We start from the raw sequence: 16,023 nt of genomic DNA on the forward strand, positions 1-16,023 counted from the left end.
ACACAACAAATAATAATAACAACACAGGCTGCCCAGTAGTTTGGCTGGAAACCGAAATGCCATATACAGATCATAACTATTTCACAAGCAAGTTTAGAAACCTTTAGAAATGCTCCATGTCCCTGCAATGTAACATAAACCAAGGTTTAAATCCTGCATCAAATTGAGTCAGTTTCATTAAAAAAATCTAACAACGACAGACCTAGGATATGACATGTCATGCCACAGAACGTGACAGCAACTAGCATTGTTTCAACACATACACGTTAATTAATACTAGGTTTTTATGGGGGGGGGGTTTCTGTCACTGTTTATATGTACTAGTTTTGAAGTTCTGATAACACCTATGTATAATTAAATTTTTTATTACAAGTTTTGTACTCCTGACAATGTAAGTCCAACAAGTTATGAAACTTGTTGGATTATATATTATTGTAATAAACCTGTTTTATTTTAGAAACACGTGGTCTGAAAATTAAATGACAATTTACTAAACCATTAACCAGAGATATTCGTGTTTCTAACAGAGCTATGCCCAAAATTATTTTATAGTTGGCTTTTATGAGGGGCTTCCAAAAAATAAGGTAACACATTTTCTTAATAATGGTGAAAGGAAATGGGATAAAACATGGTAGACCTGTTAATAACATTCAAAAAGACTGCCGTTGCAATTTGGTGCTACCGTCGTCTCACAGCTAATTCCAGTTGCAAGATGGTGGCGAGTGTAGTCTAAAACATGTCTGTGAAGTTATTTGTTTTTCATCAGTGGGAGCCAGACCCAGAAGTGATACCAAGGTTGAAGTAATATTTCCTTGGTATCATTTCTGGGTCTGGCTCCCACTCATGAGACCTCAATAAAGGTCGAAACCAGTCTGGGTAGTAGCCCTTTGCATAATGCATTACATTATACATGTCTATAAGGATAAGTGTGTGTTGCATTATGGGATACTAAGGCAAGTGATGTAAAGTCTTCAGCCTCTATATACAAGTAGCCCAGTCATGTTGATACTTCATGTGCAAATTTTTATTTGCTTACACTTGGATAAATGATGAAATCAAGAATCTAATTTCTTGGCATCTTTCATTTATAGTATAACCAAGTGAAAAAATGTTCAACATCTAATCCATCATTCTTTTATATCATGATCAATCTCATTTGCTGGCATTTTTTCTTTCAATAGCCAAATAAAGCTTAGTTTACATATTTTTGAATATTAATACCAAGTTCCCTTTCAATATCTTGATTTTTAACATGGTTCTGCCACAAAAGTGAAATAAATAAAATGCCTCACTCAACTAAATCCTTATTTCGACCAAATATGGAAGTTGATTAAGCCTGCATGGGATGCACATCATATAGTTTGAGGTAAAACTTGTTTCTGCTAGGTGTGTTGAAATGCTTTATTATAACAGTTGATATAATAACTACAAAAATTAGTAACATTTCCAATACTTCACACAAATCAAACTGGCATCACAACTTGCATGCTCATGGTTTAGAATTAGGGCAGAAGCAACTAAGGCTATGATGCTAATGTACTATGTCTATAAACTGCTTGTGTTCAAGCTGGCTGCTTCACCTGTTTTGCAGAATGAAAAAGGATAAGTGAAGTTTTGGGGAGCAATATGGGCATTGGTGGAAACTCTTGCTTATTGGTTTAAAAGTCTTCCAGATATGTATGATTACTTTTTGTATCTAAATTTGTTAGGGGTTAGGTTGGTTCTTCAAGCAGAAGCAGATTTAATCAAAAAAACACATTTCAAGCTTCTGTGAATGTCCCCCCACTCCCCCAATTTTTTTTTTTTTTTTTTTGCGATCTTGCAGACCATACATTGTGTTGTCACAGTGTATGGTCTGCAAGATCTGAGCATTATAGTGGCAAAACTGGATGTAATCCTTACATTCAGCAATCCTGATGTCAACTATCCTTATTCTGACTAAATTGGAGTTAATTTTTAATAGAGAAACTTAAGAGTAGCTCTTCCAGGAATTTACATTAGCCCAACAAAGACAATGATGCCTACTGGATAGTTACCCATGCAAATGAAGACTTCACTTATTTTTTCTAGTGAGTCATTCTTACTAAAAAAGGTAAGATGAAATGATGTTGCTTTGATGCTGGAAATAGAAATAGGCTACTTGGGTGTGTGTGTGTGTGTGAGAAAGAAATGTTTGGGCAGAAGAAAGTGACTGTGCTGAGCAAAAATGACTTGTCTGCAAGTTTGGCAGATAGGAGGTAATATGAATGAGACATACAAGATAGTGAGAGGAGCCTTAGAGATATTGCACTTGGAAACTATATAAGGTTCATGTAAGGAAGTGAAGAGATGTTTTGCATGGTGAGTGAGTGAGTACTTAATGAGTGGACTGCATTACCAGAGCAGGAGATAAATGTTCCAGTGCTAAATGATTTCACAGCAATGTACTGTGGTCTGTGAGAGTTTGGCCTGAAATAAATAATTGTGGAAAACAATTCAAACTGAAACAAACTTAGTTCTACCACAGCTAACATGGATCCTCCACTCCTGCTAGTTATCCCATTTTTGATAGCTCTCTCACATAGTGGAATTATTAAAAACCAATATAATTCAGACTGGTTGGCTGAGTGGTTAGCATACTTGCTTTCAAACAGGCTGCATGTTTGAATCTCACCGTGAGCATGTCTTTAAGAGGAGATGAATTTTATTGCCCAGTGAGAGACCAGCGCCCCTTACTGGCGGCCTGAAAAATTTCCAAATATTTGGTTTCTAAAGCAGGTTTTTCATATAATTTACAAAAATAAAGTAAAAAAATCTCTTGTCACCCATGATACAAATGGATTATAAGTTGACAACCTTTCATAGGCAAGAGAGTCACATAGAAAAGTCATTCCTTCCCACCACCCTATAGTAATGCCAGTAAGTAAAATTACTTATTGGTACTGTTGGTGGACTAAGGAATTTTTTTTCTATTTTTATTAATTTTATATATAGATTATTATTTGTTTTTTTAATAATCCATAAACCTTGCTCTAGAGACCAAACATGGAAGTTTTTCTGCTGCCAATAAGCATGATGGCAGACTCGCACTGGGAGATGTAATTCATCTCCCACCTGAAGACAATCAGAAACATCCATGCTCAAGGCAGGATTTGAACCCAGCACCTGCCTTGAGCATGGATGTTTCAGATATATATACTCAGACTAGCAACTTTATAGTGACTGTGCATAAAGATAACTAATTCAGCAATTTTTCACAAGTCCAGTTTGTTGTACAAATTAGAATACAGTTAAGAATACAAGATGAATCAAATTAATCATCTAGTAGAGTATAATCAAAGGATTAAACATGAAACATACTATTTCTGGAGATATTCCTACAGCAAACCTAAAGGACTCTTACACATGCATTCCATTGGTTTTAAGTAGTTTGGACATTAACTTTCCATTCCCAAAAAAGGGAAAAAAAGTTTCCTTTTTTTATTTTCCCAATGATCCACTGCTTTTGTACATCCTCAGAAGGGAGATTAAATAACTGTAATAATAATTTATTACCTACCATACTTCCTTAAATGATGTGGTTTATTTACTCCAGATGTAATGTAATCTAACGAACAACAAAGGAGAAAAACAATTTGGTTGTTTAATAATTCATTTTCAATACATTAAATATCTTAATTACAAACATTTTACAATAATTCCATATAACATGGAAGGTTCAGATTAGGAGGTTTTCTGTTCACATATGTAAAATACTTTAGTAGACTATATATATATATATATATAATAAACAGTTTAAGTTTGTGAGACTTTAACTTTGCATTCACTTTACTTACAGGTGACTGGATTTATATACAACTTCCTTTCAAATAAGTGTAAGGACAGATTCTCAGTATCTAAACATAGATATCGGTTTTGAAATGGCTGGATCAGTGAGTTCAAAAACAATTTTCCTCCATTTTGGAGCTAACTGAGGAATATAAAGGAATACCCTGAACTACGCTCTCATTGGTTTGGCTCCAAGCTGTAGTAACTTCACCTGCACCTTTATTTCCATGCAAGTTTCTCGTTCCTGTTGTATTTGATGGCTTAATTCGGCATTCTTTTTCTAAACAAAGAATACAATAAATATTTTATATTAAAATATGCATAATACATCTGAAAGGTTTTATGCTTTAAGTGAGTGTTTTGCAAACTGTATGCCACATATAATTCAAAGGATGTTTTCATATTTGAAGATATTTTTTTTATGAATTTTATTTAAAAGTAACACCTGAACAAAATATATTGTTATTAGCTGTTTATCACTACTCATGACTTTTGAACAAAACAGCGAGAATACTATCACTGAAAAATGTACATTGCAGTTTTCAATTATTTCAATTCAAATATGTACACATTAAAATATCTTACAATGATTTACATCAGTGTAATATAGTAAACAAGATGTATTAGACTTAAAAAGTTTAAGGGGGAACAAACTCCTTTACTATATTACTTTTCCATCAGGACACTTTAATACATAAGATATGAAAATTTTCCTAGTTCCATTAGCATTAGAAATAAAGGATCAACATTTGTGATTATATATATAATACAATAGACGCCGCTTATTGTGATCACTTTAGGACAGTCGCATTTTGATAACAATATCCGGCTGATAACATTAAGTAAAGGATATAAAAAACTGCATCATTTATTTTAATTTATTGTTATAAACAACTTTTAATAAGGAACAACATAAAATTTATTTTAAAAACTTATCTAGTGTTGTCTGTCGTGTCTTTGAATATAGTAGTTCATGAATAAATTGCTCCTATTCATAATGCCTTTCGAAGTTTGTCACTCTATGTTGCACACTGCAATGAAGTATTCGTAGAGCTTCTTGCATCTGGGCATTGGTTGGAGGAGCTTCTAAAATTTGTTCTTCTATACTTTACAGAAATGTTTCAGCACTTGGCTAGAGCAGGCAGAACAAGAGGTCATATCTGGAAGTTGAGTATGTGAGAATGTGATTAGCAAGGGCATGAAGACTAGATTTTTCACTTGGAGAGTGGTGAATGAATAAAATGGGTTGCTTGAGAGATAGATAAGGAAAGGATAGATATTGTGTTGATAGTTTGAGTCTCATATGAGTCTTAGGACTCCATGGAGGTGCACTGTGCAATAATAATAATAACAACAATTAGTGAATATAGCAAAATTTTTATTTTATGCACTGATAACAAAAATTAGAGAAAACAGTCACTGAAGGGGTTAACAAATACAAAAGAAAATAAAAATACCAATACACATGCAAAACTCAAATAATTAATTACTATGAATCTTATATACAAAGCTCCAGATATGACTGAACTGAAAGGACACCTACCTCTAGTTTAAAGTTATCTTTCATGAGACACTCTAACAGCTGCTGTAAATCTTCTTCATCATCTCCATCCTAGCACTAGTTAAGTTTTTTTTTTTTAATTAAAAAAAATACGAGCACAAAACACTGAAATAGGGAGTGTTTTTAGAAATTTTCATGTTTAATGTGAAAACTTTAAAAAACATCTTTAGAACGGCATCCAATGTAATTCTAAAGAAAATTCTCTACAGAAAACCTACTAAATAAATTATTCCTTTGTCTCTACAAGTTTACTATATGAGAGTTAACTCTTATATAAAATGCCATGGTGAGAAAGAAAAGTAATAGTTATTTCTTGAAGGCTTGGTCATTTAGAATTAATGCTAATGCAGCTAAGATCATAAGACAAGTATAATATGTTTGTCAATTATGTATATTCTGTGTTTCTTGCAACCTTGATGAGATTCAAACCATAGAGACTTTAATCTGAGAATACTAAATCAGCTTAAGCTGAAAAATCCCAGTTTTCTGGGATTCCAACTGAAAACTAAAGGAAAAACCTTGGGCATATGCTTGTAGAGGCATTTCTGACAGTATGAAAAGTTATAAGTAATTTTTAAACAACACAGCTGAACACAAATAAGTGCTCAATCAATACTGATTATGTGAAAACACATGGAATATGCACTTCTCATAATGCTTCTTATAAAACTTAGTTCATCAATTTTAAAAAACATCTAAACAAAAACCTAAAAGTGTGATCATATTTATAAAATGACCAATATTGTGTTTATATTAATTACAGTATAAGAAAATAAAAATGTCTCATTTAAAGTTTAACATCACAGTTTAATAGAGGATACTACAGATAAATGCTGAGGGTATTGCAACAGAAGTCTCAACTTCCTGTTGAATTTCTCAGGAGTTTTTGCATAGCTGTTTTTATTTAATATTCAGTATGACTGCAAGTAATTTGTGCCTTTTTTTTTATATTTTTTTTTTTAACTTTGAATTATACTGGCATACATGGCAAGTGATAGTGCAAGAAGTCACAGTGTTCAAATGATTATCTGTATTAATGCCCTTACTTATATAAGGCATTAAGGGTATCTTCACTCTTTGTCTCCTACACTATAATTTACGATAGCCATACCTCTTGAAGTTTCTTTACATCCTGGATTTACTACATGAACTTCTTGAAGAATGTGGTGGGCCTGAAACACATGAGGCATAAAAATGTCGATTATGTGTTACAGGTGTCAGTATATGCTAGCTGAGAGGATAGGCTATCCAATCTTCAAAAAGTAGGTTGTGGGTTTGAATCTCACTGTACACATGGATATTTATGAATGTTTTAGGCGACGGATATTTGTCATCTGGTGTAAGATCACAGCCTTGCTTACTGGAGGTCTAAAGTGGCTTGAAAAAGCATGATGTTTGCTCTCTTTCAGAGCAGAGAACCAGATTATCCCTAGCAAAGGCAATAGTAACCATGAATGACAGGTTTAAAACCTTTTATGGATGAGATTCACAGAAAAATTATATATATATATATATACACACACACTGCTTGGAAAGAAGTCAACACAGACACCATAGTATGAGGAACAAACAGCCATGGTGTCCACCTTAATAAGAAGTAGGATCTCCTTTCGCTGCGATGATTGAATTCTACTTTCATAAGCATACAATAGTGATCAATGGGAATTTTGTGCCATTCTTTTTGTAGGCATGTAATGAGGTCCTGGACTGTTGTGGGACAGACATCCCTTACCTCACCTCATGCTCCAGTTCATTCCACAGGACTGAGATCAGGGTTCTGTGGAGGCCAGTCAAGTGTAGTGAGGATCATGTCTCCAAACTATGCAGTTACAGCAGCAGCCTTATAATACAGTGCATTGTATTGCTGAAAGAGACAATGGTTAGGTACTTAGAAATGCAACAAAGTAGGAAGAACTGCATTGTCCACAATGTTAAGATAGTTCTTGGAGTTTAATGTTAACGGTACCAGAAACATGTCCAAGACCAAACCAAGAAAAACAGAACTACGCCATCACACCGCCACCTTCAAATTTCATAGCTGGGATTACGCACTCTGGTAAGAGACATTCACCAGGCATCCACCACACCTGCTTGGTAGAAGGTGTAGTAGTAGGAAGAAATGCATGATTCATTGCTCCATAACACTTCCAAGCTTCCACATCCCACTGTACACGCTCTTGCACCACTGAAGATGAAGCTGCATGTTTGTTTGGGTAATATGGAACTTGCATATTGCGGTCGTACCATGTAAACCATGTTGTGAGCCTCTGTTATGAATGTGTTTGTGCAAATTCATATTCCAGTCACTGCTTGTAACTCTGAATTCGAAGAAATGCATGATTCATTGCTCCATAACATTTCCAAGCTTCCACATCCCACTGTACATGCTCTTGCACCACTGAAGCTGCATGTTGGTTTGGGTAATATGGAACGTGCATATTGCGGTTGTACCATGGAAACCATGTTGTGAGCCTCTGTTATGAATGTGTTTGTGCAAATTTGTATCCCAGTCACTGCTTGTAGCTCTGAATTCGACATATCAGCCAATGAATGGTAGCTTTTACATATTATCCTTGGAGTATCCTACAGTCACATTCAGTGAGTGTGGTGGGTCATCCACTGCAGGTAGCACTTGCAGTTGACTCCCTGTGCTTCCATCTCAAATATGGTATCACTCATTATTGACCTAGAATGGTCCAATTTATCAATAATTTGCTGAACAGATAGGTCTGTAACATGGCATCCTATCGCAATGCCTCTTTCAAACTCTGTCAGTTCCCTTCTCGCAACCATTTCACTTGGACACAGTTGCACTGATTTAGGAGCATAATATTCCTCCAATTTATACCAGCCACAAACACAACATGCATTTGTCACCAGTATAAATTGGTCATTACATGGGGTGATGCATCTTGCACATGGGAGTGTCTGTCCATTGACTTCTTTCCAAGCTGTGTGTGTATGTAGGTATGTATGTATATATATATATATATGACAGAGAGAGAGAGAGATGGGAGAATACATGAATGAGAGTGTAAGGTGTACTAGAGAGGAATGAGTGAATTGGTGAAAAAAACAGTTAAAGAGAGATTAAAAAAGAAATTTCAAATATAAAATGGAGTGATTGCAGAAAGCAGACAAATGACAAAAATGCAAATTTTAAAAAGAGTGAGTAGTAGATAGATAAATATGGGAGATTAAAGAATGAAAAGCAGACATATGAATACAGAACAATGGAAGAAGTGATAGTTTTGGAAATGAAAGGCAACAGATATGAAGGAGTAATAAGTGAGGACAGTATGATGTGCAAGGTGAAATATTAAGAAAAGATTGTATGATTTACATAATACAAATATAAAAGATATATTTATTTACAAGTGACTGCCAGGAGGTGTGAATAAGCATGTTACTATGGCACTGGAGCAAAACTTTTATTCACACTTCAATGACAGTGTTAACTGGTACAAATGATCTGAGGAGGTCCAATCATGTGGCAAGGTATACGAGAGAAATATTACTGATATGCAATGGAATAATAAATGCCATATAATTTTGTGTCCAAGGGTTGACAGTCTTGAGCTAAGAACAGCAAAAACTTAAATGAAATATAGCCAGAATGTATGGGAAAGTCTGGTAGTAGAAAGGATTTGTATGTATTTGAAATAGTACTAAGCAGTAGGCTTGCCAAATGCAGAAGGTGTGCATTTGGGGAGGTTACTATTTAGTAATCAAGTACTGGATATCATAGCACTGATTAAAAAAAAAAAAAAAAAAAAAACTGAAGAGAGGAAACTGGTAACCTAATTGTCAAGAGTAGAGGGAATATAAGATGATGGCAGTTTGGTAAGGAGATTTCTGTGCTAGATTACATCAAATGACCTAGAAACATTATCATCATCATCAAATTCCTGCCATGCACCCTCAAGGGATGTACAGGATACGATAGTACTACATGAAAAAAATTACTTCATTACTAACTTCCTATCTACAATTTTCCTCCAAATCAGTCTGTTACTTGTCAAGACTACAACATTATCAGATCTTATATTTCTATCGTCTAAGGCACTTTGTACCGTATCAATCCACCTATATCTTGGTCTTCCTCTGGGTTGTTTTCCTGCCAACCTGGCAGAGAAGACTTGTTTTGCTAATCTTTCCTCTCCCATTTTATTTAAGTGACCATACCACATGAGATTAGCTCTGCTAACGCATTCCTGGATGCTGACAATGTCAAGTTCTTTCTTAATATCCTCGTTTTTAATATGATATTGCCATTGATGCCATCTGTTCATGCCTGTAATCTTTCTCAGGACTCTCATATCTGCGGTCTCCAGTCTTTGGTCAAGTGTTTTACTTCTGACCCACTTCTCAGATCAATAAGTTAAAACTGGTTTGAACACTGTCCTCTATACAGCTAATTTAGACCATTTCTCTCTTATTCCATATGAATTTATTCAATTGACTTCCCACCATACTAGCCTTGTTGATTCTGTTGTCTATTTCCATATTCAATTTACCATCTTCACTAAAAATCGTGCCTAAGTAGCTGAAATGTTTTACTTGTTCCCACAGGTTCCCCGTTCACAACACAGTTGACATTTTCAACAATTCTACCTATTTTCATTGTCTTTGTCTTTTTAATGCTGACCTTCGTACCATATCTATTACAACAGTTATTCAATTTAGTCAGGGAATCTTGCAGACTTATAGTGGATTTATTTAGAAGTATAACATCATCTGCATAAAGTAAAGCGCTGACATTAACATCTCCAATTTTGATATCATGTTTAATACCACCTTTCCTTCATAATGTGATCCATATAGATAATGAATAACAGAGGGGATAATGTACATCCTTGTCTCACACCAGATTTAACATTAAACCATCTTCCTGTACTTCCTTCAATTCTAACTGCTGACTTACAACTCAAATAAAGACCAAGTATTGCTTGATATAATGCCCCATTGACACCATATAACTGTAGCATATTGAATAGATTCTCTCTTGGCACCTTGTCATATGCCTTTTCCAGATCGACAAAATTTAAATACAGATCTTTGTTATATTCCCATGCTTTCTCGACTATTTGTCGTAAAGTGAAGATCGGTTCCTGACAACCTCTATTTGGCCTGAATCCAGCTTGTTCTTCACCAAGCTTTTCTTCCACAATTCTTCTCAATCGTTTCTCAAGTATACTTGCATAGATCTTGCCAGGAACACTCATTAGGGAAATACCTCTGTAATTCTCACATTCAGTTTTATTTCCCTTTTTATATATGGGGACTATTAGACCTCTACTCCAATCATCAGGAATTCGTCCCTCTGACCAGGCTTTCTGAACTATGCAGTGCAGCCACTAAGACTTTTATACCACCATACTTCAGCATTTCTGGTCGAATATCATCTACCCCTGCTGCCTTTCCACATTTCAAGCCTTTGATGGCTTTTTCTACTTCAAGTATGGATATGTATTCCTGACTGCATGGCTGGTCAGTGTTTTTTACCACTGTGCTGTCATCATTGCTTGTTTCATTTAGCAGTTTTTCAAAAGTAATTACTCCATACTTCAAGGATATCTTTTTCTCCCATTTTCATGTCACCTTTATCATCTGTAACTCCTTTTACAGCCCACTTTCCTCCATTCCACTCCAGAATATTTTGCCACCTTTTTGATTTTTTTTTCTATATTCTTGCCAAAGTTCTCCCATGACTTTTGTTTAGCTAGTTTTACACCCTGTTTAGCATTCTTGCATTTGTCTCTGTATTCTTTAAGAGCACAAGCTGACTTATTTGCCAGGAACTTTTGATATGCTTTCTTCTTTTCCTTCACTGCTCCTTTAACTTCCTGTGTCCACCATGTAGTTCTAATTTTTCAATCCTTGCAGACAACTTCACCACATGCCTCTCTAGCTGAATCGATCAGGGCTTTCTTCAAGGCTTGCCACTGAATCTCCAAAGCTTGATTCCTGTTCTCAAACTCTTTCATTTTTTCTTCAATAATCATTGTGTATTTTAGTCTACAGTTCACATCTGAGAGCTACTCAACTTTCATTCACTTTAAAACTTTCTTACATGTTATTCTTTTCAATATGAAATTCAATTTTATCCTGCTCAAGACTAAATAGTGATTACTTCCAATTTCAAATCCTCTGTACACTCTGGTGTCCTGCACCAAGAAGAAAACATCACTATCAACAATAACATAGTCAATGAGACTTTTCTTATTTCTTGCCTCTTCTCTCCATATGAATTTGTGCACATTTTTATGTTGGAACATGGTGTTAGTAATAACCAGTCCATGTCCTGACTGAGCAGAAATCCAACAGATATTTGCCATTATTATTAGCTTTGCTCTTTTCTCCAAATATTTTTGTATGTCTCACAATCATTTCCTACTCTGCTATTTAGATCCCCAACAAGGACCAACTTTTCCCTTTTCATTGTGTCAGTTGTTTTTTTCTAAAGCCTCAAAAAATTCCTCCATTTCTACCTTAGTAGAACCTTCTGTGGGACCATAGGCACAAATAAGTCTCATTGTCCAGTTCCCCATTCTCATATTTGCCCATATTACTCTACTTGAGACTGACTGCCATTCAAGAAGATTAGCCTCGTATTTTGTGTTGAATACTATGGCTACTCCTTCTTTTCCTTGATTGTTATTGCCTGAATATAACATTTTGTATTTATTGCTCAGAAAGATCTCACCGGTTTTTGTCTTTTTTGTTTCAGTCACCCCTATTATGTCGATCTTGTACTTATCTAATTTTTCAGCTAGCTCCATTTCTTTGCCATTCAGGCTTCTTATGTTGATAGTACTGATCTTTAACTCTGGTGATGTTGAGTTGGGGTGTGTTTTCAGATTTGTTCCAGTAGCTGACTTTTCGCTGTTCACCCTGGTTCCCTGGTGAAAACAACGGGGGCCTTGTTTAACCGGGCGACGCCCCAGCCGGCATGAAATTTTGTCATGTTGTACCATCATTTTTTATTTTTTTTTAACTAATAAGAATACAATTTGGTCAGCTAAATCCCAAATTGCCAGCCCATCCTCGTTCGTTCAGTATCCAAGTAGATACCCAACAGGGTACACCATGAGAAGGTGAGGATTGGACATTAGGTCAGAAGCCCTGGTTGGTTCTCTGCATTCCTTTAAAGGCTATGTGGAGGTCTTCTTTCAGTTATACAGCTTTGACCCTTAAGAGTGACCAAATGACTTTTCCAAACTGATTCATGGCATGATCGATCTGTTGCAGAGCAATGGGATTATATTTTGAGGACTGACTTCATTTTGCTTTTTAGGGATGAGTTGGATATAGATTTGCTTCCATGTTGTTTAGGTAGATACTGTGTAACTGCAAGGAAAATAAAATGGTGCCACTTCACAAAGTTGGTACAAAAGTAGAAATCTGAATTAAAAATCAGAGTGCATTCTATAGTGGTATTTAAGGTTTTGGAGAAGTGAATTAGAACTTGGATCCAGATTGGGGTAAAAAAGAACATAACCCTTTGGCAGAATGAGCAGGGATCTGTTTAAGGGACAATTGTGTTTAGTAATCTAGTTACATTTTATTACAGAGCAAGGGGTGGAGTTCATAAAGGACATGTATAAACTTTTTTGTATTTTTGGATTTTGCAAAGGCATTTCACAGTTTCTCCATGGAAATTAGTACTTAAACTGCAACATATAAGGTTAGATACTAGAAAAGTTAGATTGAGAAAGGACTAGCAGGAATCAGACTAGTACAATTACAGCTGAGAGAAAGTTATCAAAGAGTTGTACACAAAAGAGAAGGGATAATATAAGTGGAGTACTGTAAGGCTTCCTACTTAGTCCACAGCCATTCAACCTGCAAAGTTTCTTCACAAAGTAAGGTAAGTGAGGATTTCTATCAGTTCAACATAGTTAAATGTAAATTTCTGTACCTTTGGATTTGCTGGAAGGGGTATATACTGCATGGCCACTTTATAAGGAACAGCATTTAATAATGAGTTGGGTTCCCCTTTTGCCTTAATGGCCTGTATTCTCTGTGGTCGATTCAACTGTGTCTAAAATGTTTTTCTGGGATGTTTGTTCACAATGGCATTGCCCAAATGTTAAAAATTGAATGGTGGCACACTGTTCTGCAAACCCACTTCGCCCTACCTAAGAGATGCTCTATTAGGTTGACATCTGGGAACAGAGCTATCACTGAACTAAAGGAAACTCACAGTCACGTTCCTAGAACCACTTCAACATGCTATGCATTTTGTGGCATGGCACAATCTTGCTGAAAGTACCCATTTGACAATGATTAAACTACAGGCATGAATGGACGAACATGATCAGTGATGATGTGAAGATAGGCTGTGGCATTTAGGCAGTGTTCTAGTGGTATTAGGGAACTTAATGTGTGCCAAGAAAACATTGCTCACAACATTACACCTCTCCCAGCATGAGCTGTTGCTACTTGGCAGGAAGAGTCCATGGCCTCATGGTTCTGCCATTAGCATGATACAGTACAAACCAGGATTCGTCAAGGCCAAGGAACATTTTTTCAGTCATCAGCTCTCCAGTGTTGGTGATCATGTGCCTACTGAAGCTGCATCTTTCTGTTCTTAGCTGACGGCATTGGGACCTGAGATGGTCATCCTGTACTCCATCTGTGACAATGCATAACAAACTATGTGCTCCAAGATGATGTTCTGACTACGACTGTTGTATTGAGCTGTGATTTGACTGTTTGTGGCCCTCCTATTATGTTTCACAATCACTGCCATTCTTCTCTGACCTCGTGCATTAATGAATTGTTTCCGTCCAAAAGACTGATGTTGGCTCGAAGTTATGATTATTATACCAATCTGGGTACATACCAAACACTGTTATGTGTGAAAAGCTCAGAAGAGTGGATGTTTGTGAGATACATCATGGCACACTCAAAGTGACACCTTTTACTCATTCTGGTGCATCAAATCCCCTGAAAAAACAGAACCATTGAATGCCTATCTACCTGATTTATATATCAGTGTCTTCAGGAACTTCTAATAATGTGGCCACTCGGTGTACACTATATTGGTGGTGAGGTGTTGAAAGAAATGAAGTGATTGTGGAGAAATGACAATGGGGCATTGAAATTCTCAGGGCATCACTGCAAAGGTGACAAACAACCCAAGGTGCTGTGGTGAGGAGAATAACCAATAGAGACAAGAATGTGTAATTGTTCCCTTTCAAACTTTCTAAGATTACATTTTCCTGGTGTTCTTTTGATGACGTCTTAAATGAACCAAACATGGAAAGTTTTCAGCGCGGTTACTTCCAGTTTTTTAGGATCTGTTAAAACTGACAGTTATTACAGAAATTTTGTAATGAAAAGTGATGAGATGAAACCTGTGCTGTCAGTGACAAAGACATTACTGTATGCCCACAGATGCAAGACCTTTCGACACTTCTGCACATGTCAAAAGAAGAAGAATCCATTCCGATATTAGGGTAATCAATGCGTTTCGTGGGATGAGTGTTTATTATTATATGTTGGAAAATCAGCTTTTCTTTTATGAAAATTCTAGTTCTTAAAGTGGTAACTATTTTACTTGTACAACAGCTGGAAAATTTACATACAAAGCATGTGTTGGTGACCAATTCGTACATCCTTTTTCTTTTTTCCCTTCAGAATGAACTGACTATTCTTGGCACATTGCCAAACTCAGTTCTATGAAGTGTGGGCATATAATACTAGAAATAATATTCAGCCAAGTGAAACATCAGTATGCTTGTGTTTTTTGTTGCTGCTTGATCAAAAAAACATTAAGGCTAGATGCAGAAAAAATTAAGAAAGACTTAATTTTTTTTCACAGGTCACCATCCAATTTTTTACAAAATACATATTCTGTAGGTTCATATGAAATGTAATTAATTGGTAGGTGACAAGGCAATTTTCAACTCATGTTCAAATTCATCACATTGAAATTATCTGGATTCAACTCCTTTCCCTTCAAGGCAAAGCAAAATTTTTCAGTTTGTTGATCATTTTAACATGCTCAAATGTGAATCAGCAACACACATGTAGATTACAATAAGTGAATAGTGTGATATGGTGTCTTCTAAAAAGTCCATGCCTTTTTTGAATCGTTCATTTTATCTACATAAGCAGCTAAACGTTTTATGTGTATGTATGAAATATCATCCCAAAAATCTGAAAATGCTTAGCATTATTACAACACTTCTCATATTGTCTTTAAATTCTTTCACAGTTATAGAAATTTTTTCCACTTGGTTACAAAATTAAACTTTCTACGACTCGCTCTGATCCAGAACATTATAATCATAAGGTGATACACCTTTTTACTACTTGTATATGGGAAATAAATTACTTCTGCATTTCAACTGATATCTCAATAAAGGTCAAAATTTGTCTGGGTGGTGACTCTCCCATAATATATAGCATTATGCATTATAAGATACTAAGGCAACTGATGTGAAGTCATAAAGCCTCTATATACAAGTAGCTTAGCTGTGAATATACTTCACATAAACTTTGTTTGCTACACTTGGATAAAGGATTAAACAAGAATATAATTTCCTGGTGAGTTTAATTTAATTCTTTCCATTCTTCACAACTGTTATCTGGCAACATGTGAATGAATCTTTTACTACTTTCCATGGAACACTGAAATTTTTATA

At 35.5% G+C, this 16,023-nt stretch overlaps 1 protein-coding gene across 5 annotated transcripts in view; it reads right to left on the reverse strand.

Moving 5' to 3' along the window:
• Window positions 1-3,602: 3,602 nt before the first annotated feature.
• The window catches only part of Rlip (Ral interacting protein), a 188,607-nt gene continuing 176,186 nt past the window's right edge, over window positions 3,603-16,023 (reverse strand). For 4 of the 5 annotated variants that reach the window (XM_090404629.1, XM_090404628.1, XM_090404633.1 and 1 more), the window contains 2 exons: window positions 5,351-5,419; window positions 3,603-4,087 (listed from right to left, as the gene is read on the reverse strand). In XM_090404629.1, coding sequence (XP_090260755.1) covers window positions 3,977-4,087; window positions 5,351-5,419 — 180 coding nt within the window. In that variant the 3' untranslated portion in view covers window positions 3,603-3,976. Of the gene's footprint in view, window positions 4,088-4,116; window positions 4,968-5,350; window positions 5,420-16,023 lie in introns of those variants that run through there. The other variant, XM_090404631.1, reaches the window with a different exon arrangement.

This window comes from Typopeltis vanoorti, chromosome 15, assembly GCF_054136105.1.
Source record: "Typopeltis vanoorti isolate ZY-2024b chromosome 15, IOZ_Tvanoo_1.0, whole genome shotgun sequence".
In the NCBI taxonomy this organism is placed as follows: Eukaryota; Metazoa; Arthropoda; class Arachnida; order Uropygi; family Thelyphonidae; genus Typopeltis; species Typopeltis vanoorti.